General features: G+C 36.6%; 1 protein-coding gene across 23 annotated transcripts in view; it reads left to right on the top strand.

The window, feature by feature from the left end:
• The first annotated feature begins 5,116 nt into the window (after nucleotides 1–5,116).
• The window catches only part of Syp (synaptotagmin binding cytoplasmic RNA interacting protein), a 77,533-nt gene continuing 54,800 nt past the window's right edge, over nucleotides 5,117–27,849 (top strand). For 11 of the 23 annotated variants that reach the window (XR_014443843.1, XR_014443847.1, XR_014443848.1 and 8 more), the window contains exons 1-3: nucleotides 5,120–5,259; nucleotides 18,133–18,299; nucleotides 25,112–25,353. Coding sequence is in view for 16 of the 23 variants with exons in the window: in XM_083141977.1 (XP_082998103.1) it covers nucleotides 5,198–5,259; nucleotides 18,133–18,299; nucleotides 25,112–25,353 (471 nt within the window). In the remaining 7 variants the exon portion in view is untranslated. Of the gene's footprint in view, nucleotides 5,260–13,562; nucleotides 13,651–18,132; nucleotides 18,300–25,111; nucleotides 25,354–27,849 lie in introns of those variants that run through there. The other 12 variants (XR_014443844.1, XR_014443846.1, XM_083141980.1 and 9 more) reach the window with 6 other exon arrangements.

Genomic DNA, 27,849 nt, shown 5'->3' on the forward strand with positions numbered 1-27,849 from the left:
AGAAAAACTGGAGCCTATTCACATCCCTACGAAGCTTGGAAGAAAGTCCACATAGAAATTAGAAAGTTCTGTTCCGACAAAATCAAGACGTATAGTAAATGAAAGAGCAAAGTGCTACCTTTGTACCAAGCCATGAAGGCGTGTAGGGGGTGCGGAGTTAGGGTTGCACACTTTCTTGTTACGGCCGAAGGTGGGGATAATGTGATCATCACCACGCCCCTGGCCGCCTTTACCCCCCCCCCCCACAAGTTTCCTAGAGGTACCCACTTTATACGACGCTGGGTGGGCGCCGGAGCCACTTGAACAGGTGGACAAAATTCCAATCCTCCCCAGTCGGAGATCGAACTCAGAACTCTCGCATAGTAATCAAACTCCCTAACGACCGAGCTACCGCGGCACATATAGTATAGTAGCCTTTGTAATTAAGGCAAGAATTATTTTAGCGTTTCGTTCAACGGTTTTAGGGGAATCATTTTCGAACATAGGCTATAACTCTTGTCGGTTCTGCGACCTGGCTTGAGAAAAGGCGATTTTATGACGAACAACATTCCACCTGATGTCACGTGACTTTCCTACATTTCCTGCGTCTGTTGGCTATTGCATAAAAGACGAGTTGGTCCTTGAGACAGACAGAATCACCCGATCACCTAAAGGTGCAATGTGTGTTGCCTACCTTTCCGGCATTATTTACTGCCATTAAAGTCTTATGGGGAAGAACTTTTTTCCACCACTGTACCCGAATGCTTATTTATCTAATCTGAAGCTGACAACACTGTATCAAACTGTCTTCATTTGCTGTTCATTGTTGTTTGCATGTTGGTAGAGCGAGCGAGATATGATAATAATCAGAGTTGTTCATGGAAGTAAGCGTACACCAAATGACGTTAAGCTTTCTTTCTTTATGTCTACCAGCCACAGTCTTTTCTTAGCCCTATCGCACGTGCACATAAATTGGGTTTCAAACCGTTTACGAATCCAATGAGACACGAATAATGAAAAAACCGAGTACGAAAGCAGACCTTGAATACTGAGCAAGCATTTTTCATCTTGGTTGAAATGTTTTGAAACTTGAAATATTTGATTGCAGTAAGCAGTACTCGATTGATTGATTGAATTATTTTTTCTACGTAGCTTTTCTTCCACTTTTGGATAATCGCGACGATGAGGATTACTTGTGACATGAAATTGATGACGGAACAGTCACAAAGAACACCAATGCCGAGGATTCGATCTAGGGACCCTTGGCGTCGAAGCGCGGTGTGTTAACCATTCCGTACGGAATGACCTCTAGACCTCGGATTTAGGTTTTTAACCTATTTTTTCCATTACAGGTATGTAAGAAATAATAAATTATGTCAACTTTCGTTAAAATACGCAACAACTGTTGAAGTTTTATACTGCCTAAAAAACCTATTTTGATTGTTGGAACCTATTTTAGGTTTATGCGCCTAAATCAAGCCTTTTTTTAGGTTTTTGTATATTGTTTAAGGTTTTACAGGATTTTTATGTCGCACAGAGGCATTTGCTTTGTTTGGTCACGAAAGAATTCAACGACAAATGTGTTTGAAACGTACTCTCTGTCGATTTCCTTTCCTCCAGGTCCATGGTTATTTATCAAAGCTCTAAACAAAGCAAAATGTCTGGTGCCACTGTTACCTGTGCAATCCAAAATGGTCTGATCTGTGTGGTCTTGCTCACTTTCGCGTCACTTCCGTGCTTTGTGGCATTCACGCATTGCTAACTAACATTTCAGCATTGAAGTTTGCACCACTCACTATGTTTCTGTTGAAAGATTATTTTCAGCATATAAGATGATCCTCGCAGACAAAAGTGCTGAGTTCGACTGTGGATAACATGAAAAAAAGATTGTTGCCTAACTAAACTGTGAAGAGTGGATTTTAATAGCAAATTTCCAATGATAAGTTCTGTCATCGCCGTAGGGCATAACGTTATGCAAGGTAGTGCATATTTCAGGATAAAGGTGTCCCATTTTCATTGCCGGTGACTATACCTAATCAGCATTTTTCAAGAATTTTGAACTATTTTTAAGTTTTTTTGAACCTACTTCATGATTTTTCGAGCCTAACTTAAGATTATTAGGACCTAATTTAGGATTTTTAGAACGTATTTAAAGGTTTTTAGAACCTATTTTAGGATTTTAGAGCCTATTTTTGGAACCTAAAAGCACACTTTTTAGAACCTAAAAATCCAAGGTCTACTTATGACCTAGCCAAGAAAAAGTAATTTCAAATCTGGTAATTACAATAACAAAAGGAACAAATTGTTAATATTTAAGACACATTTATATTTTTAAAATACAAATATTGTAAAAGTATAACTCGAATTTTGAAGGCGTTTCTATTCATCTGCTATTTTACATGTCATTAGTACTCTCGTTGATGTAAAGAAAGAAAACGTCTTCAATTCATTGTTAACACATTACAAGAAGAATCGCTGTGACATTAATATTTTAAAAATATATTATAACGTTACGTTACGTTTTTGTACATTTCTATACATACAAATTACAAATTACTGTTAATATCGCGTAAAAGTTGTGTGCGTCAAAGTAATAATGCATGAAATATAACTTGAGAAAGTTGATTCGATTACTTTAATCTAAATACAACTTTAGAAAAGTTTATTGATAATACTTAATTGTTATATGATAATTGATGGGCTCGGGGGTAAAATATGGTAAGTGATATTTTGGTCGTTATTAAGTTTATCAACATGAAATGCTAGTAGAAGCTATACTGTTCATAAATTGTTTTCGTGTTGTGTTTACCAATTTCAGAAGCTTTCAATGAGTCCAATGACATGGCAATAGCACGCAAAAATTGAAGGATGGATCTTTTTACTTTGTAACTTAATAATGACCAAAATGTCACTTACCATGTTTTACCCCCAAACCCTTCAATTAATACCATCAAAGATTATGATGGATTTTTAAGAAACACTTTCTGAAGAAAGTTGTAGATAGAAAACATAAAGTGGAAATCTCTACTAGTATTCTGAGATTGTCAAACCACTTTATGCACAGTAAGGCTAATCGGGACTGGACCTACAGTTTAAAGTGGGATCCGAACCACTATGTGCCTCCACTGGGTATCGAAGCCGGAACCTTTGAGTACATGGCGACGACGCTACCACTGCGCCATCGAGGAGGCACAGGTTCTCAAATCTACGCCTTTCATGGAAATATAATGCTTCCAAACTAAAAAAATAAAATGAAAGAAATAAACACAATAAAAATACATTGTAATCTATCATGGCAGCAGAAAATTCAAAAAGAGACATGGCTATTCTGAATGTGATGTTTTAACGACATTCTGCTATGACGAGTCTTGTCAAGCTTAAGACTTGAATTTATATAGAGAAATGTCGCAATCGCAGTTGCAATTTGAAATAAGAACTCAACTCACAAAGACAACCGTCCAAACTAGTCGGCCAAAGCACCCCATCAACTTGCAGTCTGGAGCTGGAAGTAGGGAGGGAAATTTCCATGAAAATAAACCTGTAGCTTCCAGAACGCCTTTCTTTCATGCTGAAGAATGGGAGAGGAAGAAACTCAACGTTCGTTACATCTCACGTCATTTTTTTCATATGGGCAAGGTACAGCCCATACAACGTCCATTCGCATACTTAGCAGTTTCTGTAGTTGGCAATTCTACAAAAGCTTTGAAAATACTGTCCGTCTTTCTAACAGATTTTCTAGGCTTATACGTATGAGAAATCATGGTCATGCAGTTAGACAAGAAATGGCACTGATACGCACTTATTTTTTTTATATTTAGCGTCACTCTTCTGACACTTTTGCTTAATCGCGACGATGCGGATGAGTGGTGGTATGATGAAAATGATGACGGGACACTCATAAAGGAGTACACACGCCCAGTCTGGATTCGAACCTGGGACCCCTAGCGTCCTGTGACCACCCCATGGAGGGCGGTAATGTGGAATTTCAAACAATAAAATCGGTATCGTCGTTGCCCTGTAATCAAGGGGTCCCGGGATCGATTCCCGGTGGAGGCACATAGTGGTTCGGATCTCACTTTAAACTGTAGGTCCAGTCCCGATTAACCTTACTGTGCATAAAGTGGACTTAAAAAACACCAAGTCAAATAAAATCAAAACAATAAAATCACAGTGAAACTATAGAAATAAAAAAGAGAGATATTGTATCTAATATAATATTTGACCTTTAGTGAAAGGACAGTCTTCTCCATTCTAATAATCAGGGAACCGATTTATATGTAACAAAAGAGAGTTAGATATGTCAATTGTCAATATATATTTAGTTATATTAAACAAAATATGGAAATTAAACATAGACTCACTATTGTGAAAAAATTGCATTTTCATTAAGCAAGAGGCCCACCTAGTTAATGAAATGCATTAAGCTTGTAATACTAAATTCAAATACAAAATGTGCTTTATTTTTTGTTACTATAACAGTGAATTATCAAACTTTCTTTGAGTGCTGAAACGAAATCTCCTTCTTGTCCCTAAAGACAGAACAGCCTGGTCCCTCTGCAAAAATTGCTAGCCACGCCCTTGCTTCTCAATTACATTTCCTTCTTTCTTTTTATCTTGATATTTATTCAAGAAAACTGACAAAAATTGATGTAGCATCAGAGAGAAACATGTAGCAATTAGATTTTGAAACTAAAATTACTTTCATCAACTAAAATCATTTTCCGTAGCAGTATCAAGTTAGGAGTTTTAAGTGATACGCTTACAAAATTACAATATATTTTGAAAAATGTATGAAACATAAAGGACAGAACTCGGATTATATAAGAGCAAATGGAAATAGGATTAAACTATGTCAGATGAAGATGGAAAATCGTCAGGTGCTGCTAGTTTTCGGGAATTTTCTTGTAAAGTAGGTGTGAGCTTCTGCTCTGGATTAGCTTGTTTTCAATAAAGGCTTCCAAAGAGAAATTTAACAAATGTGAAGGAAATTAATTACATAAACGTATTAAAATTGGAATATTTTTATTAATAAGGAACCCAGTCCTCGATCTGACGCCATCTTGCCTTGTTCCTTGTTCGTTAAATATGATTGGTTCAACCTTAATACATTCACCTTGATGGCTGATAGTTTCTGAAAAATCCCTATCGGTAGTGCAAAACGATAGCGATTTTTGTTTCCAGTGCAATTAATTATCCGAAAAGTTGAGTACGAAGCACAATGACTGACGACACTAAATTAAGCGAGTGCAAAGAACAAGATGGTACAAATTCAGCGTCTCGGTAAGCTTATAAAGTTACTCAAATCTTTATCAAAATCTATTATCTGCTGCTCTCTACAATGGAAGGTTTAAACTTTGAAATTATTCGTTTGTTCACTTCTTACCTTGGTTCGACAGAACAAAACATAGATCCAATGTTTAGCTAAGTGTATAATTTCTCAGTAAAAGTTGTGCGAAGGGATTGTACACATTTTAATGATAGCTATAAGGAGGATGAAGGAAGTGAACTCTTTTGCACGCACAAAACAGGATGAAATTTCGAATTTTATTTTGATTATTAGTTATAAATTCTCTAGAACCGGGGATAATTAATATGCGTAGGTTACGCACATGCACGTAAATGAAACAAGATAAATGCTTCACCATATTTTTGAAGTTATCATTCGACAACAGTTTTCGTGGTTAATTAACGATTGTCAATTGTTTCATTTGCTCATTCTTCACTACTATGTTCAACTTCCTATGTTAATGTACACAACATTAACCAAAGTAATATACTGGTAGATATGTATGCTAAGCGAGCAAGGGATTTACATCAAATATATTTTTTAAGACTGCCTTATACAGATCTACTGCCTAGAGTTAAAAATAAAATAAAAAATCATTGGAAAAGTTGGTGCAAGGGACAACTTACGATGGTAGGCCATACGTACAGATGGCTTGTGGAATGTAATACAAGACATGCATGATTTCACAAATATCCCCTTCGACGACAGGTTATAGTTTTTATTAATATGTTGCGAACTGGACACGTACGCAAACCAGCCCACTTGGCGAAAATGGTATTATTCGTCAACAAAATTGCACATGTGGTGATGACAATCCCGATGCGCAACATTCATTCTTGGAGTGCGTACAATTCTCTCAACAACGAAGTATACTATGAGTCATTCCATGCGAAATCAACACAGCCTTTGACCTCACCATCTCCGATTTTCATGAAATTTGGGGAATTGAAACTATGCATGGAACTTAGTAAGTATAAAAATTTTTAGTTTCGTGCGTCTTGTAATTGTTAAATTATTCAAGGTCAAAGTTAGCATAAATTGCCCTTTTTGAGCCCGCTTAGCTATACTAAATCTGCTGTAACTCCGCCCCTATTTCACCTAGGAAGCTCAAATAAAGCTTATTGTACAGGGAATTGAATAAGCTTTTCAGTGATATATAACAAGCCTACCTTTGGATAAAAATATAATTTTGTCACGTGACCTTGACTTTGACCTTGAATATCTCAAAACATGTCATCACCAAAATTCGTGAAAAAAAATATATTTGGTCCCTCATGCCATACTATAAAACATATCAAAAAATCATTCTGGGACTGCAATGGGATCAGAAGAGACAAAATAATATGTGTAACTATGTGACTGATAAAAGCCTCATTACATGAACTATGACGAGTCAAATGCCCCTTAACAACCCCTACAAAATGTAAAGGAGTTATCCTGGGTATAATTGGTCATGAAAGAAATAGGTCAGGCACAGGGAGATCCCTAGCCGTGTGTGTCAAGCGCAGGTCCGGCATATTGTTGACCGCCATATTGAATTCAACGCAAAAATTTCAAAGGAAAGGGGTTATGTGATATATCAAATGAGGCTAGAAGTTCACGAGAAATGAAGTGACGAAGGATTTTCCAACGTATCTTACGCCAGCAAAAAGTTATACATATATCTTTCACTTACGATATATGCACATTATAATGTTGTCAATGTTCCGTGAGCACACTCGTTGACGTCTCTCACACTCGCATAGAACATTTGGTAATGTAGCATGTGCAACAACATCGCAAGCAGCAACTATGCCTTCTCTCAGATGGTCAATATCAGGGACTTTTAGTGCATGCACCATTCTCTTCAAATGTTTCTGAAGGTAAAAGTCCTCCTAAGATGTTAGATCTGGGGAATGTGCAGGCCTTTTAATAGATCCCAGTGTGCCCATCAATCTACCTAGAAAATTACCATGAAGAAATTGCGAAAATGCCTATATAGTGTGGTCACACTCTGTCCTGTTTCAAAACTCTCGAAAAGTGCCATATCCCGTAAGCAAGGGTGAAAAAACCTGTTCACTTAACAAATCCAAGAAGCCCTCACCATTTAAGGTTCCGTTGTTGAATATGGACCAACCATTTCCGTTCGCCATACATTATACCACATAATTAGCTTACCAGCAACAACCATTCGACTGAGCAAATCACAGGTATTGCATATTATTTTTATTAACTTCACCGTGAACATAAAAATTTGCCTCGTCACTGAAGAATTTTTCATTCCAAAGGAAGTGTCACGTAATTGTTTGAGATACTTTTCCCAATATTCTTCACTATTCAACTATTTGGTGAATGTAGCTGATTAAAATCATATGCAATGGTGCGTATACTTCTTTCTCTCCCAAGATGTCAGAGTGATCTCGATGAGTTCCTAACACGTTAGGAGCATTCCAATGCTTTGTTTTTTAACACCTCGAAAATAAGAAAATGGTTACAAGCATGCAGTAATAAATTTTTGCTGGTTAAATATATGTTGGATAAACCTTCGTCACTTCATTTCTCGTGAAATTCTAGCCTCATTTGATATATCACATAACCCCTTTCCTTTGGAGTGGCCGCGGTGGCTCAGTCGGTAACGCGTCTGACTACCATGCTAAAGGTCCCGGGTTCGATCCCCGGCCGGTTCAAATCCGGGAACTTTTCTGACGGTGGAAGTGGCCCCGGCGCCCACCCAGCGTCGAATAACATGGGTACCTGGGGGAAACCCTGAGGGGTAAAGGCGGTCAGGGGCGTGATGCTGATCACATCACCCCCACTCACGACCGGATCAAGAAAGTGTGGGGCGTTACCCCCACACCCCCTATACGCCTTCATGGCGTGGTGCTATGCACAGGGGAGCACTTTACTTTACTTTTACCCCTTTCCTTTGAAATTTTTGCGTTGAATTCAATATGGCAGTCAATAATATGCCGGATCTGCGCTTGACACACACGGCTAGGGATCTCCCTGTGCCTGACCTATTTCTTTCATGACTAATTATACCCAGGATAACTCCTTCACATTTTGTAGGGAGTATTAAGGGACATTTGACTCTTCATAGTTCATGTAATGGGGCTTTTATCAGTCACATAGTTACACATATTATTTTGTATCTTCTGATCCCATTGCAGTCCCAGAATGATTTTTTGATATGTTTTATAGTATGGCATGAGGGACCAAATATATTTTTTTTCACGAATTTTGGTGATGACATGTTTTGAGATATTCAAGGTCAAAGTCAAGGTCACGTGACAAAATTATATTTTTATCCAAAGGTAGGCTTGTTATATATCACTGAAGAGCTTATTCAATTCCCTGTACAATAAGCTTTATTTGAGCTTCCTAGGTGAAATAGGGGCGGAGTTACAGCACATTTAGTATAGCTAAGCGGGCTCAAAAAAGGCAATTTCTGCAAACTTTGACCTTGAATAATTTAACAATTCCAAGACGCACGAGACTAAAAATTTTCATATTTACTAAGTTCTATGCATAGTTTCAACTCCCCAAATTTCATGAAAATCGGAGATGGTCAGGTTAAAAATTGCACATATCTGTGTTGATTTGGCATGGAATGACTCCTATATAACCGGATCAAGAAAGTGTGGGGCGTTACCCCCACACCCCCTATACGCCTTCATGGCGTGGTGCTATGCACAGGGGAACACTTTACCTTTTTTTTATGACTCCTATATAAAAGTCTGATACGCTTAAAAATTCAATTTCCTATTTCACTGCTTTCCCTGTTAACCGATTTATCACCGCCACTCATTGGGATCTTATATGGATAAGCATGCAAATGTAAACTCCTAATACGAACATAAAATGTAAAAGTGCAAGAATCAGGATTTATTTACAAAATAGTGTCGTGTACTAATGAATTTATTGACATTACGTAGTAACTGAAAACTGAAATGCTACAAGGAACAGGAACGTTGGCCAAAGTCGACAGTCTTTTGTTTGACAGGGTCAGAACAAGAAATGAAAATGAAATGTTAAACTTCCTTGGTGCAATATCTTCATTGAATTAATGTGAAGAATTGCTTGATAAAAATTAAACTCATTCCTTGCTTATTCAATAAGCAAAGGTTAAATCCTATGCTTTCTATGTGTGTACTGTGTGTGCGAGTGTGGTGTGTGGAAGTTACACATTTGGAGAATTTGGAAAGGAGACGTAAAAGTGTCTAGTCCTTGTACAGATATATAAGTATGCTGATGTTTCCATTGAAATTTTCACGACGACGAATAACCTTTAAACGTGCAACAGAAATGACAGAATCGCAACACTGAAAATATACAAATGGTTCAATTGGGACCTTAGTTTCTGCAATGTGATTGGCAAAGAAAATTAGAAATATTGAAATCACAAAGCGATTTATCTATGAATATTATTTGAAATTGATGAAAGGACAATAATAATAATAATTTCTGTAGATCTGTGGATGCAATTATAGGCATGGAAAGCGTCATGGTTGTGTACAAACGTTGACAGGACACAGTCATGTGGCGTAGTGGCAGTGTCGTCACCTTGTAATCAAGGGATCCCGGATTCGATACCCGGTGGAGGTACTGTACATAGTGGTTCCGATCCCACTTTAAACTGTAGGTCCAGTCCCGATTAGCCTTTCTGTGCATAAAGTCGACTTAAAAACAAACTCAATGAATCAAAACCTAATTAAAGTTTAATTAATTAGAAATATACCTTCCTACTTGTGAAAATTCACAAGTAGTACTATTTCGAAGCTTGGTTGCAAAAGTTTCCCGAAGTTCGCAAGCCAACGAGAGAGGGGGACAGTCAATCTTCTGGCGCCCCCACCCCCCGACGCTGATAAGTTGAATGATTTTTCTCCTGTAAGAAGATGAATAAGTAAACATTTACGTTCTCTGAAAATTAAAAGCTCCAGTACCTGACTTGCCAACCACCCCTCGAGCAACGGAAAGGTGAGGTTATTAAGCTTTCCTTCAATCCGTGGAGAACGGGTTTTGCGTCGGCGACCGTTAGCTCTGCGGGATTGGTGTTGTCTTTTTCTACTCTTTCTTTAAGATAGCGTGTGTGCCCCCCTCCCCTGTCTTCCAGCGAGCCTCAGTTGGAGAGAGCATATGCAAGACATACAAAAAGAGAAGCAAGGAAAACTTGTTCGGACGAAGAAAAATCTAGCGGAAAGAGAACGAAACGAGAGACGAAGATGTGAGCTGTTGCTTGCTTACTTGTTGTCATGGCTGTATACATGGACGTCAGCAGGATTTATTCGGGGGGGGGCAAGCTAGACGTTTCCCTCCAAAATAGCCCTATCCCCGAATAAAAAAATAAATAGCTTAAATTGAAGTTATTGCGGACAGGCCGTTAGCCATAATGTTTCTGAAGGGTGCTTTGGGGAGCTGATCCCTTATCTGCAGACGCTATCCAGAGGCGAGAAAGCTTAGGTGTAGAAGTCCTGAAGATGAATTTCTCAGTACATTACAAGTTATTACACAATATGTTTAATCTTGCTAAGGAAGTAAAATTAATTCCCTCTATACATTATTTAAATTAGATATTTATTGCTACACATGTTCACAGGCCCGTTGCCAGGATTTTCTTTCGGGGGGAGGCTCATCCCTTATCAGCACGGGCGTCGTCAGAAAGATTGAACTTGTTTAGTAGATTGACAAATTTAATTATTACCACAGTTATAATTGTCATTTACAATATAAGTCATTAATAATTAACCAATTTTAATCCAAATGTATTATTATTATTAGTATTATTACATAAACGGAGAGAGTCCATTGTTTTCCTACATTTTGTACAGTTAGTGTACTGAAATTCATAGTTTTGTATTTTGTTGTTAGCTTTTACACATTCCGTTAAAAAAAGGCTTAAAAATTAGGGACAAATTTTACTCATAAAGTTTATATTGTATGACTTCTCACAAAGAAAACTATAAATTTTCGAAGCTGTGGATCCATTCATTATTTGGATTAAATGGTAGCATATAAAAACACCACCTGATTCCTCTATTATACACTAAACTTTTTTCGATCTAATGTTTAATCCTGCTAAATAATTAAAATTAATTACCACTATATACTATTTAAATTAGATATTTGTAGGATTTCGGGGGTCTTCAGCCCCCTTAGCCCTCCCCCAGGTTACGTGCCTGCATGTTCACAAAATACTACACCCCCTTGCTACGTACCTGTCTGCGTTCCTGGAACGATCCTGTACCAGTATTACTTGTAATTATCAGCCCCTTATAATAAGTAACATAAATTTCTATAAATGAATGAAATTATGGTGCGACATATTTTTAATTGCATAGATGATAATCGTTTCCGAAGGGAATGTGCGCCTCTTTAATGATTCCCATGGCTGTCTGTGTGAATTGTTGTGTGTGTGTGTGTACAATCATTAGAACTGGAGTGGTTCCAATTTCGTTACGTCTCAGGGGTATTAAATTTAATATTAATATTCATTTTGTTTCGCTCAATATTTTATTATAGCGAAACATTGAAGCAATATTTCTTTAAAAATGATCGTAAATACTGGACTGGGATTTTCGTAAACTGAAATTAATTTATTTTATTTTCTATCATAAACACAAGGTGTTTGTTTTTTCTACGTAATCAAGTGGAAAATCAGGGGAGGGGGTACACTTATAAGTTAAAGCTATCTCAAGACGCCCACAATCTGGTAATTCCCAAATGTTAAGATTGAATTTGTAGGAGGAAATATGAAACTATATTTAACAAAATGACACGAATAATTCAAACATGGCCATGGTAACTACTATGACTGGGTTAATAAGATGGAGAGTGCGGGGGGAGAGGTTCATGACATGACACGCACCTACCTGTACGTCTAACGCTTTCGTTGAAAATTTGAGGGAGTGATGTTTGCGAATGGTGTGAATATACCACTGAACAGCAACATCTGATCTGCATTTTACTTGTTTATTTCTGAGAATTCGTAAGTTAATATATGTTAATAATGATATCATTGACTGATAAAATATTTTATATAAAATCTCGGCGGTGATAGTTACTTTTCTGCAGTGAGTGGCTCACCCGCCCCTCCTCTGGCGTTGCCAATGGTCATGATCTACTCCTGGACGACTGACCCGAAGTGATGGGAAAGTCGCATCATTTCATGCGTTTGTTTTGGCGTTTAGTTTGTCTTACGAACAAACCAGACTACTTTTTATTGTTGGGTTCAGCTGGTCGAATTTTATTTAAGAAATGCAGTGATTCACATTTTTGCCATTGCATTTTACGGGGAAAAGAAATGAACGCTTTCCGTTAACGCTTTATGACATATATTCATTTTTTCCCTCCTCAGCTAATTCTTACCGACAAATCGAAACGCCGCCATTCGTCGGGCGTGTCAGGGTTAGATATTTTTGCGCAACGAAGTATCATGATGAAACACACATTTATTTATATGGTTTCTGTACAGTATTAATAAATGATGGTTATTCGCAAATGAGATTAAAATGTAGTTCATTCATAAATACAATTCGAATTCGTGAAATTTACAGGCGGAATAAATCAGGTGGGGAGGCAGGAATTTATCTACATACACCCAGGCCCCTCCTCTGGCTCTAACAGTCACAAATATGTTTGTGTGCGTGTGTGTGGGGGGGAGGGTTGGTAGAACATGAACCTTTCGTCCCAAAAGAGGGTAACAAAGATTCTATTAACTTGAAATGTTAATTGTTAACAAGCATGAAAACTTTGGTTCATAAGCGTGCGCACACACCCAACATTAGTATGAATTTTTTGAAATCTTACAAAAAAAATATATCCTGCAATGTTCGTTCAGCGATACAAGGGTTTTAAATACCTTCACCATGTCACTGACATCCCCTAAACGTTGCCACTGCTCATTCATGGTCATATTCGCCATTACCAATTTAAAGGGACCAAGCCCGCAGAGTGCGCTACAAACGAAAACAAGTGCCATATATTAGAATGCAGGGCACGGTCGCATTATTGCATTTATCCCAATTAATACCATCAGTTCATTGTCGCGATTACCCACACTTATATGGTAAGTATGGAATACTAAGCCAAAGGGGGGTTATGACCCCCCACCAACCTCCCTGGGCACGTAACTGGCCACAGGCATATACCAAATAAAAAAAGTGAGCGGGGCGACAAAAAAAAGCATTCTAATTCTCTGATTTATTAACTTTTTCGCCTTTTTTCGATATCCCCTTGTAAGTATGGTAAATACTATGTAATATGCAACCCTGAAGAACAGTAATTTTCGCTGAGGTCGAGACTAGTCCTTGCGCGTCGTTCTGTGACCCCCTAGTGAACGCGATCACGTTGACGTTGTCTTCGCCGCCATTTCCCCCAAGGAGGAAAGTGTTGACCGAAAATTAAAGGTAAATTCAAGTTAAATTTGAACGTGTGTTTTATAACAGGTAAGTAGAAGTTTGGATATGATTTGAAGTGACTATATTGGAGATATGTTTCGCTGCCGCAGCGCTACGCAAGTTTTTGTGACGAGGTGAAAGGAACGTGAACATACATAAATGGTATCGCAACGTTACAATATTTCGCGCCGGCCGGCGTGCTTTCGTTTCTATATGGCGAGTATCAAGTTACAACTAAAAATTAATAGTGCTTTTTATTTTAATTGTAAAAGTGACAGTAAGTAAGACTATCAGAGATGTCAGATAACGTAGTTTTACTATTTGGGCCGTGTCTTTTTTGTTTCTTATTTGTTACACATGGTGGGATACCATGCATTGAATATCGTGCACTTGTGACCGTTGGATCAATGTGCCCACGTATTGGTGTTTTGTGATAACGTGTGAAACGAGACTGATTGATTTCCATCTTACAGGTTGTGAACAAAACTAATACAGGTATGGAATGATAAATAGGAAATATTTTAATTGACGAACTTCCATTCACCGTGTTTAGCTTGTGTAAGTGTGCATGGTGCCAAAACCATTTACATCTTCCTGCGAGTGTTGATTATGTGGAACTATATGCGCGATAATATTGGAAATGCAAATATACGTACATAAGCAGTACTATATAGAATTAATAGCAATTTTTGTTTTGTGTACAAGCAATGCAACCGTCAACAAGGATACTCGTGTCTGCCTGTGGTTGTATAACCTAAGGAACATTTTATTATATGGATGTGTACTACTACATACTTTTGTTTGTATAGCTACCACACTTTTATAAGCTTTACCCAGAACATTATGTGTTAGCGTTAGGTACAACTGATTCACATGGCATAGACTGCTATAATGGAAATAAGAAAGAAAGAAGTAGAATGCTTCTCTCACATTGTGGTCCTAGTGATGTTTTTTCGGGTGAAGGAGATTAACGTGTAAATTGAAATTCCCGATGCTCTATATGAAACTAACGTTACATACCGGTGGTGAGCAATTAGTGTATGTGGTTATGAATAAAAATGTGGACATGCTATGATACATTGAGTGGTAATGGAAATTTACAATCTGTCGTGGTTGTAGTGTATTGTAGTTCATACAATTTAATGTGTGTAGTCCTTCCAAACAGAAAACAAACCAATGGAAAAATTTTGGCGCCAATAATTTTGAAAATTTTCCCTCTAATGAAAATGGAGTGAATTGACAATATAGAGAAAGTCTCCAAATTTGTTAATTTTCGGTATACTAACTAATTTTGGCCTCCTAATCACAAATCTGTTGTAAAAAACTGGGCGTCACGTCTGGAAATTTGAAAAATGGCAGATTGAATTTTTTATATAGGTGTATATGCGTAGTTTTACGAATGAAATGTTATAACTGCTTGCCGAACCTAACCTTCCGTGAATGGTTTGTGGGCCAATGATCACTTTCAATAAGGAATTCCTAGTTTTGTAGCACGTGACAGATGAACAATGTTTCATGGAACATGCCATTTTTCCTGAAATCAGCGGAGGAGTATATGCATAGTTTTATGAACGAAATAATATAACTATGCTTGCCTAACCTAACCTTACCTGAAATGGTTATCCGTGAATGATTTGTGGGCCAATGATCACTTTCAATAAGCAATTCCTACTTTTGTAGCACGTAACCGATGAATAATGTTTCATCATTACGGAACATACCATATGGAGAATTATCGTGCTAAATAACAACGTTATTTTACAACTTCTACACGTAAATGTACAATTTTAACACGTGACCCCAACATCGTAACTCCAGATACGTCACCAGGAGTGCTTAAGAAGTGAGTATAAGACGTAGGAAGTGAATTACAGACTTTCTCTATATTGTCAATTCTTACATGAAAATTGAGAAGTGGTAACATTGTGCAGGAAAATCTTACTATGTATAAATGCTCACATATAAGTCACATTGTTTCTAAGCAATTCATAAATTGAAAAAAATCCATAGTCTACTTGTGTAACTTCATTTCACGAATGAGAGTGAGCAAGCAACCATTCTTGGTTTCCGGTTGTCTCAGACATGGAATTTTAGCAAATTTTCATGCGAGGCTGAAGGGTTTCGTGTTTGAAACCAGGTGTCATGTGGTCACGTTTTGGAAGCATTTAGTGATAGTTTATTAATGCTGAACCCTATGCTGCTTTGCCTAACCTAACAACGAAAGCATTTAGAGATGTAATACCTCTTCCACACCCCATATGAAGTAGATGGCAGCAACAGTAAACAAATGGCTGCCCACATACGAAACATGAAATAGGAGAGTGTGAAGGGACACGCACAGTATTTAAGCACAAAGATGAAACATGTTAACAGACAAAGATAGAAATCAAATCCTGTAAAAATGCCTTAGTTCCATATTTAATTAATTTGGAATTAAACATTCAGAACTTGGACCGGGTTGTGTACTTTCTAGATGGTAAACAAAGCAATGTGCTTGCATGATTAGGTAATGGTGGAATAGAACTGGACAGCTCAGGACTGATTTTGTTTACTGAGGCAAGTCCTGGATATATATATCATACAGACTTTCAACTCTCCTTTGAAGGAATTGTAGGTGTAGTATGTCATGTAAAAATATTTGAAAATGCTCAGGTGAATACGAATTTGTAAATGTAGGTTTACGTCAGTGTTTATATTAAATGATCAAATGCATTCATACACCATCTGCTATGAGGATTTTTGTGTGGTATTTCTGGAGATCCTGCCGTAACTGCCTGATGAATCAGTTAATATAAATATGCAAGTTTGTTAGTGCCTGTGTCACTTGCTTGTCATCAATTATCCTCAATGTCACAGTTAACCTAAAGGAGTGGATAAGCATGTTGAACAAACTAAATGTTTACTCAGCTGTAGTTGGAGGACATAAAAGTAGAGGTCCGCAACTCTGGTAAACTTCTGATTGCCAGATGCTAATGTGTCATTGTGCATGCACTGGTTCTGTGTCATGCATTCAGTACATGTATTCGTGCACATGCTGTTGAGGCACAGAGAAAAGTTATGGTAACATTTCCGAATGCTGGATGCTTTTTGTTCCCAAGTTTCATAGGAGAAAGATGAAGTATCTTGGATATGTGGAAATTATTCTTACAGTAAATTTCAACCTTGGTGAAAGCAATTACCACTTTTCGCATACATTACGCAAGCACTTGCATTTCCCATTCGACAAGGCATTCTTCGTTCATTTAAGAACTTCTGCCGATGCGAGTGCACTTGTTTAAAATTGCCCTGTCCTTTGGAAAAGCCACTGTGATATTCCAAAATCTGAAAAATTACATCTGTTCAGAATTCCTTCTAGAGCATTCACTTGAATTTTCATGAGGTTTGCTTTCGCTGTTGCCTAGATATTCTCCGTAGTTTTGTGATTGCATAAGTCTATTAAACTATTGATAATATGTACACAAGAGCGTAGGCAAAACAAAGAATCACATGAATGCATGTAACATGTAAAAGGTAGTGATAAATGTGTATTGTATTTCATAGAAGTGTTAACAGTTATTACTGTCAAAATATTGGCATTATTCAGAATGTTAAACACCTTCATACAGAAAAAAATATAAGTACAATATTATAATTAGTCCCGTCTAGTTGGCTCAACTTTTTGACATTCAGTGTCAGAGTGGTGCAAGGAAATTACGTGCAACCAACTAGACTGAAAGCGGTGTTCAACTTCAGAAGATTCAACAAATGCCTGTCTGCTGCTTTAAACGGTCATTTGATTAGTTAGCACGCATCACGTGACCATACACTGGTCCGGAAGATGGTACAGACACCAAATACACCACTTGACTCCAAATCAACGAACTAGACGACTCTGTTGCACCGTGCAACCAACTAGATGCTTCGGTGCAGAGAGTCAATAATTGCAGCGAACCAGTGTTAATGTGTGTGGAAAAAAGTTACCAAGTGCATGAAATTGAACTTCTCATGGGGAGAATTCTCACGGAAGTGACATGTTGCTTGAAAAGAAGAAATGCAACTGTTTGTACAGGTTGAGGAAATGAACCTGGTAATTTTGCAATACGGGATAGAGTAACACATAATGTGAATGTTGTCGTTCAGTCAATATATGAGTTCATTTTGGGCTTATTTTTTTGTTCTGCATTATTTTGTCTTAACTGCAGGGTATTTAAAATTGCCAGGTTCATTACCGCACAGGTAGCTTGCATCGCTTGGACTGGTTTCCTACAGCATGTATCACATTGCTCCAGCCCAGTTGATTTGGCGTATTCAATAGTGAATATATTTTTACAGACTTGAGAGGAATAAGTTTGTGTGCCCGTAGTTTGTAGTACCATGCTATCACTGGTGTGAAAGCAATATATTGCATGTCACTGATGTGAAATTTCTTGTACTGTGTACTTTTTTCTTTCTCACATAAGTAAATTTTGAATTAGAATTTTTGTGTAATTTGCTGAATTTATTACTTTGCAGCATGGCTGAGGGGAATGGGGAAGTAACGATGGAACAAGATGAAAAGGCTAAGGAAGAAGTGTTGGACCAAAATGCCATGGAGCCACACACAGAGGATTATAGCAAACTAATAGATTATGGACTAGATGACAAAGTTGCAGCCAAGCTAGATGAAATTTACAAGACAGGTATTTATTTTTGCTTATTTCATCTACAAAATATCAATAGCATGGCCCTCTATTTTATTACCATAATTGCATAATAAATTATTTTAGAGTATTGTTTGTAATGCAGATGGATGGTATTTTCTGGTACAGATGTGTATCCACATGTTTTCCTATTTGTTACCTGTACAGTTTTAGTGCAATATTTTTGAATTGGAATCTTTCTTGCATACTTTGTTCCATGGTGTTGACCACGTTACTAGGAAACGTTGTTCCATATTCTTGGATTAATTTGCTACTTTGTCCATGTACTTGAAATGAACAGTTTCAAATTAAAATTAATTTTAGTTTGGAATTTTGATATTTCCCCTGTCCATGAACATGAAAAGTTTGGACCTTTTGTGCAGATCGTAATGTTCTCGGGCAATTGCAGGATGAGGCTTTTCACTTAGGGTAAAGAATTTCATGTTCCTTTTGGAAAGTGCATGTGCAATTGTCCTTACCGCATCAGTGGGCTTGATGTATCACTAAAATGTGAAGAACTCATGAATAGAAATTTCATGTTTAATGAAGCAAAAGCGAAAAACATATTTCTAATATCTACATTCATTTTGGAACCCAGCATCTGCAATGGTTTAAACCTTTTTTTTTCTTCTTTCTTTGAGAGTTGCTATTAACTGGATGACATGACAAGAAAGATGGTACCTCCTGGTGCCTGAGAACATTGAGAACGAGACTTGGTCTTTTGCCACCAACCGTAGCCTGGGATTGGTTGTTACTCTTCATCTAATCATTACTCATCGGATAATACACATTTAAGTCCTGTCAATTGTAGTTGATTGGCCAGAGATTAAGTTTTGCTTGGAAGAGAGCTGCCAATGACTAGTCTAGTTACTAAGTTACAGTGCAAGCAACTGGGATGGAAGCAAGAGTGCTTGGATGTTCATAAAGTGATGCTTTTTTTTTCCCAAGTGCTTGGGACCACAAAACATGTGAATAAAAGAAAGGTTAAAGAATTCGCCCAAACAGAAAGTGCCACAACATTTTTCTGATTTTTGATATTGAGTGTACAGTATTGTTGAAGCTAATTTGAAATTATATTTCAATTGAACTTGACCAATTTAAATGACTTGAGGATTTGCTTACAATGTGAGTAGAATAAATAACTACAATTCACTGTTGTCTTTTATATAATACTTGCAACCCTTTTGACCAAATTGAAATAAATGTGAATCTTACGCAAAGCTACCCACCCCTTGCTCTTGATGGTGTCATTTAGTGGCATGTCTGAGAAATATTCAATATGTTTCATTGTTGCTATCTGTTTGTCATTTTGTGAGTACTTTGGGGCATTTCCTATAGTGCATGATCAGTTCTTTCCATGAGCAGAGAGTTGTGATAAGAACTGATTTTTTTTCCTGACTTGAAATGTAGGAAATAAGATGGTTGAACTTTGGTTGATCCTTTCAGCATCAGAAAGAAATAAGATACTTAAAAAAAGTTGAGGTTATCAGTTCAAATTTCTTCTTTTGCTTTTGGGTAACTGGGAAACCCAGGAAGAAGAAAGTTCCATCCTTTTTTGGCATCACATGTATGAGGCATATTAATGTTTTCCTTTATTGTGCGATAGCCATCTGTTGCAACTTGTTAGACTTTGCATACCGATCAATGATGTAACTTTTTTTCAAGTCATCACACTACTAGAGAATATGAAACTAATCAGAATTGTCGCAACATTGCTGCAAGTACTGAACAAATTGTGGTGGTAGTACATACAGGACAAATAAAACAGTAGGCTGAGATTCCCTTTCATGTAAAATTTTTTGGAACTTGAATCCTGAAATCCCACTAAAAATCTAAATAATTGTAAATATTGGAAGGATGTAATCCACGTTTGTGAATTACTTTTTCATAGTGTACAATGGTGAGTGACGATTTGATGAAGGGTTGCTCACAAACACCCATTTCAAGCTGGTGGTTGTACACAAACAAATGTGTAATTTGATTTAGATCATATTATTTCGTTCTCTAGTTTTGTTTGATAGAAGGAAGTAAGTGGCTCTGAGAGTTCACATGGCAGGTGCCCCGTTCCCCCTTCCCCCAAATTCACACATTTCTGGCATCATTATTACAAACAGTTTAACATTTAAATTTGACATAAACATGCAAGTTAGAAAACTAGAAGCAATCATCGAAATATTTCTTTTGGCTACTACACTATATAAGATTATTTATATTTATAGCTATGAAGCCTGCAAGTCCAGAAGTGGAGCTGTTACTACAAAAGGTTGACAGCAAATACATAAAAAAAGAAGTTTCTTTTAAACATTGATCCGCTTTTAACCTTTACTGAATGTAGATTCTTGGTGCAGGATTTCTTTTAACCTTGTGCCTTTCAGATGTGCAGTGCCACACAGATTGTGTGGCAAATCATAGGCTAAAAAAATGTAGAAGAGAAGCTACTTACCATGAACCATAACAGTTCTTTTTTTTTCCCCCTCAAATTGATGTGCCCTTGTGGAATTATAGTATCCCATTCCCAGAGGCACATATTTTTGGTAAATAAAAAAGCAAAAATTCGGTACAAAAACAGCCAATTTCGGGTTCAAAAGCGGTAAATAAAATGAAATTTCGCTGTTATAGCAGTGAAAAAGCGGCATACAAAATGAAATTTTGGTTTTAAAAAAATGTGAATATAATCCGAAATTTGATGTAAAAACTGCACTATTACACAAAATAAACATATCCCTTCTAATAGCACATTAAATCATTACCAGAATATTAAATTTTTTTCGTGTATAATGGGGTTCATTTTTGCTTCTAAAATATGTACAGCTGAATTAATCAATTTTCTGTGAATTGCATAACGCACATGATACTTCAGACTTCAGAAAGTGTCGCGTCTGTATATAAACGGTAAATTTAGTGTATAAGAGTCTATTTTGCATTTTGCAGTTCATTTTGTGACAAAATAGGGTAGGAAAATGCACCCCACACCTTTCAGAAACACGAAAAATTAACATTACGATGTGTTATTTCACATTTCGTGTTTTTGTCAAAAACGAAATATGCATGCCTCCACCCATTCCCAACAACTACTATTAGAAGAAGAAGAAAATTTAAATTTTACAATTATATTTATTTTTTATAATGTGTGTGAGAATTTTCAGCTATACTTTGCGCGATTGAATGTATACTCCAGTTCAGATAAAGTGCCATGTATTTCAACTGTCAGACAAAATGGACCACTTTATGTGAACAGGAGTGTATATAGTGTTAGGCCATTTTTGGATCTTTCTATACACTTTGGATTAATGTGGGTGCTGTACTAAGGCTTCTTGGAAAATGCTAAATTTCTCTACTCTACATCAAGTAGTTTACATTCTATGAATTTTCAAACGTTTCTGTCCATAGGAGAAGTGCATCAGACTTCTTAACCAATGAAGCAGAATCCAATTTTGAGAAACCTCCCATTTGTGTATGTCACGCCTTCATGGATATGTAAGTGAAGAAACAGAAAAAGTGCAATATAATCTTCATTTCGACAAATGACATACTAAATGCTGCCACTTGGCGCTGGGACTTGTAATTTCAGCTGTCCTTACAGATTTACTGCCTCTGGGATCACTGCTGTACGAGTCATCAACTGAAGATTAAAATTAGGATCTTTGAAAAGATAAGAGTGCACCATTCATTATGTGGCTTGCTTGCATGTAAGTTCATGTTCCAGTGGTGCTAAAGAATAAGCATAGTTCCGGCTGTTGTGTGTTTAAAACATAATAGTGATATGAATATGCATACAGCACTTGACGATTTTTTTTTGTGCTTCGTATCAGTACATTTTTTGTATTTATGAGGTTGCAAAGTAGTATTTGCACATATTTGAAATGATTCAATTAAAATCACGTGTCTTAGATGCATTATATGTTGGAATGACTGGGTCCATACTGAGTTTAAATTAAATTTGTATCTTCCATGTTCTGCCAATCTCCTTAACAAGTGTAATCACCTTTTGTCTTGAGTTTTGAAGCGAAATCAAATGTGATGTAACAGTAGTATGTTTGTGTCATTACAGTAAAATCTTTTTTACACACCTGTGACAGTAACAATATGTTGTGAAATGCTCAAATCGACATTGTGAATTCACTATTGTGTGTACCAGGGGTAGACAAAACTAAAAGTAATTCAGGTGCCAGCCCTTTTTCCTTAGGAATCAGTTTTTTTTCTTTTTAATACGGCCGAAGAAAGCTATGAATCCAACTAACAAGTTGAGGGGATTTGAGATTGGGACGAGACTTTGTGTAGTATCAAGATGGAATGTAAACGTTGTATGTCCTCCGAAAGCCCTAGCCCTTCTATTCAAGATAAGTTTCAAGTCTCTACAACAACTAGTTTTCATTCGCACTTCAATATCCTGTAACAGTCAAAAATGAAACCACTGATTTGTTAAATGTTGCCATTTGTAGCTAGGACAGTGTTAATTCCAAGTGTCCTCAAAGATTTACACCTGCAGGGATTACTGCTGTATTAGTCATTGGCTGAGGGTTAGAATAAAAATCATTGAAAAGGTGCACCTCCAAGTTCGTGGCTTGCTTGCATGTGAGTTCATGTTCAAGTGGGATGCAAGAGAAAATGCCATCGACTCGGCCGTTATGTGTTAAAACATGATGGTGTTATGAATATGCATACAATACTTCAAGATTTGTTTTTTGCTTTGTAGCAGTAAGTAATATACTTTCGTGTTGTGGGTTAGTGAAGTCTGTATTCACACATATTTCAAATGGTTCAATGGACCTTGTTAGTGTGACTTCACTGATGAAGTTGTTTCCAAAGGTTCAATGGACCTTGTTAGTGTGACTTCACTGATGAAGTTGTTTCCAAAGAAACCAATCACTTGGCAATAGCTAGGCACATATTTTTGGTAAATAAAAAAGCAAAATTTCGGTACAAAAACAGTCAATTTTGGGTTCAAAAGTGATAAATGTGATAAAATTTCGTTCTTATATTGGTGAAAAATCAGTTCATAGAATGACACTTTGGTTTCAAAGTTGTGAACATAATTTCAAATTTGATTTAAAAACTGCACTTATTAGACAAAATAACATCTCTTCTAATAACACATTTATATCGTTACCATCAATATTAAGTTTATTCCTTTACAAAGGGGTCAGTTTTTGCTTCTCAAATGTTTACAGCAGAATTAATCAATTTTCCGTGAATAGCTTAATTCCAAGGATAATTCTGACTTCAGAAAAGGATTGTGTCTGTAAATTAACTCTAAATTTTGTGTTTGAGACTATTTCGCATTTTGCAGTTCATTTCATATTATTTCATGACAAAACAGGAAAATGTCCCTCACCTTTCAGAAACATGAAAAATTTACATTAACAATGTGTTATTTCGCATTTCGTAGTTCTCGTCGGAAACTAAATATGCATGGCTCTAGCGATAGCATTGGAGAATCCATTACTAGTGGTAAATTTTAAAATTGTGAATTGAGCCTTGTTTGTACCAACATGGTCTGGATCACCATTCCCCTTCGGCTGTGCTGTATTCACTATTAAATTTTCACTAACGTATAACTGCACAAAGCACATACACATAAAGAAGACTGTTTAAGGAAGTGCCAAAACATTGCTCTGATTACTGAAAATTTTAAGTTCCAGTTCAAGCATTTTCATTCTCTAAAATAAATATTTTGGAATGAAAACACGTAATTTTTAATGAGAAATCCAAATGTGAACGTTTTGACAAATTTAAGTGAATACGCACCTTATTCAAAATGTTTACCTTATTTCAAAGAACCGTGGGAACTTGAGTTAAAAGCTCTCTTATTTAATTTATCAAAACAAGGATAACTTTTAAAACATTTTATTCTTTAAGTTACTGATATCAATCCTATAGTATAGTAGAACCACAGGCAAGAGGACCTGTCGAGAACTGCAGTCCTGTGTATTGTAGTTGCACATGGAGGTTCTTTTGTATGAAGCCTAGGGTTCGTAATGAGCAAAGAATAGATTTACATGTAAATACATATTTATGTATGAAGCTAAAATCAGTTATTTTGTGTTATCTTTTAGCATCATGGCATGTAGGCTAAAAAAAATCAGTTTTTATTTTTCGTATTTGTACATGTACTAGGTTTTGGCTCATATTTTAGTTATGTTCATTTGTACGTATTATTTCCATGTTTCAGAACATTTCTCAACATATACTCCATATTCGTACAATAACTACATCCCCATTTGACTGAAATAAATTTCTTGCGAATAACCGACAAAGGCTGAAAAGAAACGAAAAGTTTATGACCTTTTTTTTACCCTCCATATTGCGTTAATTAAGAGTTTTTTGTCATCTGAACAGTGATATTGTTTTTCTAAATTTTACACCTCCCCACGGTGTGGTTTTGCTACTGTAAAACACTTCAAATTCCTGTTTATTTACAATTGTTGTCAACAATAGAGAACGAGGAGTCAAGCATGGGCTACTGGTTGTTAATTTGTCAACATTGGGAGAGCGTCCAAAGTTGAGCAGCCCACTGCTAACCCCACCTTTGCTACTAGTTGCATCCCCAACACAAGCACCAGAAGCAAAGATTTTGGACACACGTACGGGATTTGCTTCTGGTTTCTCTTCAAGACAGTTACGGTAATAGTTACAATGCCAAGACTGTATTTTATGTAGCACGTGTAGTGTCTTATATTATTCAAAAGGTAATTTTTTACAATTTTAAGTCCATATTGAACAAATTTTTATAACATATAAATCCGTTCCCTTTGCAATTTTGTTTAAACATTGTTTATCAAGTGAATAATAAGGGTTTTCGTTTTCCTCAGGCAAGTTGGCCCATGCAGATTTGGATGAACGAGCCTTGGATGCTTTGAAGGAGTTTCCTGTGGAAGGTGCCCTTAATGTTTTAACACAGTTCCTGGACTCGAATTTGGAACATGTCTCAAATAAGTCTGCTTACCTGTGTGGTGTCATGAAGACCTACCGGCAGAAGAGCAGAGCTGGGCAGGGCTCCCAGCTGAACACAGTGGCAAAGGCACCAGACGAAGAGAAGATCAAGGTGAGCACTGTTAGTAGTTATTTTTCTTCTTACTGTGTTGTGTTGATGTTGTGTTGTGATGTATCTGTGTATGCATGGTTGGAGTTTTGTATCTTATTAAAATGAATTTGTTCATGGATGTTATTTTTCTCGTCTGAACAGTTCAAAAAGTTGCACAATTTTGGTTCCACCATCAGATAAACGTACAGGTGAAGAGGTTTTTCAAGGTGGCTTCAGATTGGAAGTTTCGAACTGCTAGAAATGTCAGAATAAAATCCTCAAACGTACACTGAATTTATTCCGCAAGAAACAGTTTGGTCTGACTAGTTAAAGTGGTTTATTTTGATATTTACCATGAAGATTGAAATATTCATAGTAGCTGTTTTTCTGGCTTCTGAGACTAGAATATGCTACGAGTACTTGCATGTAGTGCCCCAATTGTCGTTACGATGTTGAGTCAACATGTACAGCTTTGGAGGTTGCATGAGGATTTGAACTTGGGACCAACACTATTGGCAAGAGCTCTAGCCATTCACCTATGTGGGGGCTCTTGCAGAACTATCGGAGATTGATTTAACTACTGATAATGTAATACTGGCAAGAGTACAGATTAATTTGTACCATTCACATATTTAAATAATGGTTCATCTTGTCATGTAACATATTTTATATGAATCTTAAGTGTCGATGCAACTGACAACTTGTGCTCACTTACATATCCAGGTCCAAGTTCTCCATGCCAGGCCATATTCAAGTCTGTGTATCCTAGTGCTAGAGACAGTGAACCAAAAATTATATATAGTAGGGATGGGACCGATTAATCGGTACTCCATCGGTATCGGCCGATATAGGCATATCGGTTTATTGGTAAAATTACCGATTATTTTACCGATCCAATATATCGATAAGTATCTTATAATTTAGTGCAAAATTCTGCCATTTTGTTGTCATTTTTATGGATAATCTTGATGCCCTACTTTTTAAAAAAGTAATTGTCTAAATATTCAACTTCTTTTGCACTGCACTGCACCTCGAAACACATATTTATTAAGATCAATGAACATTTCAGGTTCTTCAAGGACCATTTCTAATTTTATATCAGATTGGTAGAATATCGGTATCGGTAAATTTTATATCGGTACTTGATCGGTATTGGCCAAAATTTCATATCGGCCCACCCCTAATAAATAGTAATGGTGGACCGATATGAAATTTACCTATGCTCTTTATTCCTATGGCCTGTATGTGCTTGCTTTTTGTTCCCTTGTTCAGTGATGACCATTTATGAAGGAGAGATTTGTTCTTAATGATACTTCGTCTACGAGACTGAGAAGGGGGAATGACTAGACGGTGCATTTACAAAAACTAGGGATAGCCTGTTATAAAATATACAGGTAACGATAAAAATTTCAAATGGTTCATTACGTAATTAATAAATGTATGTTACCCAGATGCCATAGGTTGATACCGATTGAGTACAGATTATTCTGCACCATCCTAATAAATAGTATACAAAATCGTATCTTCCACTAGCTTTTTATACACCTTAACTTCTATATCTGGATATTTCCCCCTTGCTGTGACCACCTTGAAATTTTTATTTGTAAATTTCATTGCATGCCTTGTTTTTTCTTACGCACCTTGACTTGGCTCACGTAATTCACTAGAGAAAGTGATATCGGTGTAAGAGAGTATTGGTTGCATTTTGTTAACTGATATTGGCTGATAAATTCAGTCATTGTGGTTTTTGCGAGGTCAGTGAAATTGTTGCATAACACTTTCATGGAGTCTAATTGGAAATTGTGGAAAATTGTTTGAAGTTTTCTTAATTTCAATGTAATCTCACAAGTACTAGGAGAATATATAATAAAGTTTCCACTTCGATAAAAATCGACAGGTTTTGTATGTTTATATGTTTCACGGTTTCAAAATGGTGTTGTCAATAGGTTTGTAAGGTGTATTTTGTGATTAATAGCCTGTGGAACTAGTAGAAAAGTTCAGGAGCTTCTAGATATTACCCACTAATGACTATGCCAAATAATTGAAAGTGAAAGGCTTGAGACAATAAACACACAAATATATGTCAAAGAGAATTACATTTATATGAAAAATGGAGGTATGTGGCTTGAGATTTGCATTATGGGAATCAATTGCTGAGCTCGAATGGGATGGAAGTACATATGATTTTACCCTAGACCGTGTTCATATATCTCTAATATAGGCTATTGTTAATTTATTTCCACTTTGAAGACTGTGAAGATCCATTGTTCCATACAGTCAATTCTCGATACAACGACCTTTCACAGTTCTCGGGAAAAGGGTTGATATTTCGAAGGGGTAGTTATTGAAATTTGCACCAATTTTCAGCCTAAACGGACACACAGATTCCTAGGAGACTGTAACCATTTATCCTGGTAGTTATACAACCTGTTATGCACAGGTTGCTCGTTGTGAGAAGTAAAATAGAACATGAAAACGTTTTCACAAAAAAAAAGATTTAAAATAACGTTATTTTCTTTTAATTGT

The sequence above is a fragment of the Lepisma saccharinum genome, chromosome 20 (genome assembly GCF_977018435.1).
Source record: "Lepisma saccharinum chromosome 20, izLepSacc3.1, whole genome shotgun sequence".
Taxonomy (NCBI): domain Eukaryota; kingdom Metazoa; phylum Arthropoda; class Insecta; order Zygentoma; family Lepismatidae; genus Lepisma; species Lepisma saccharinum.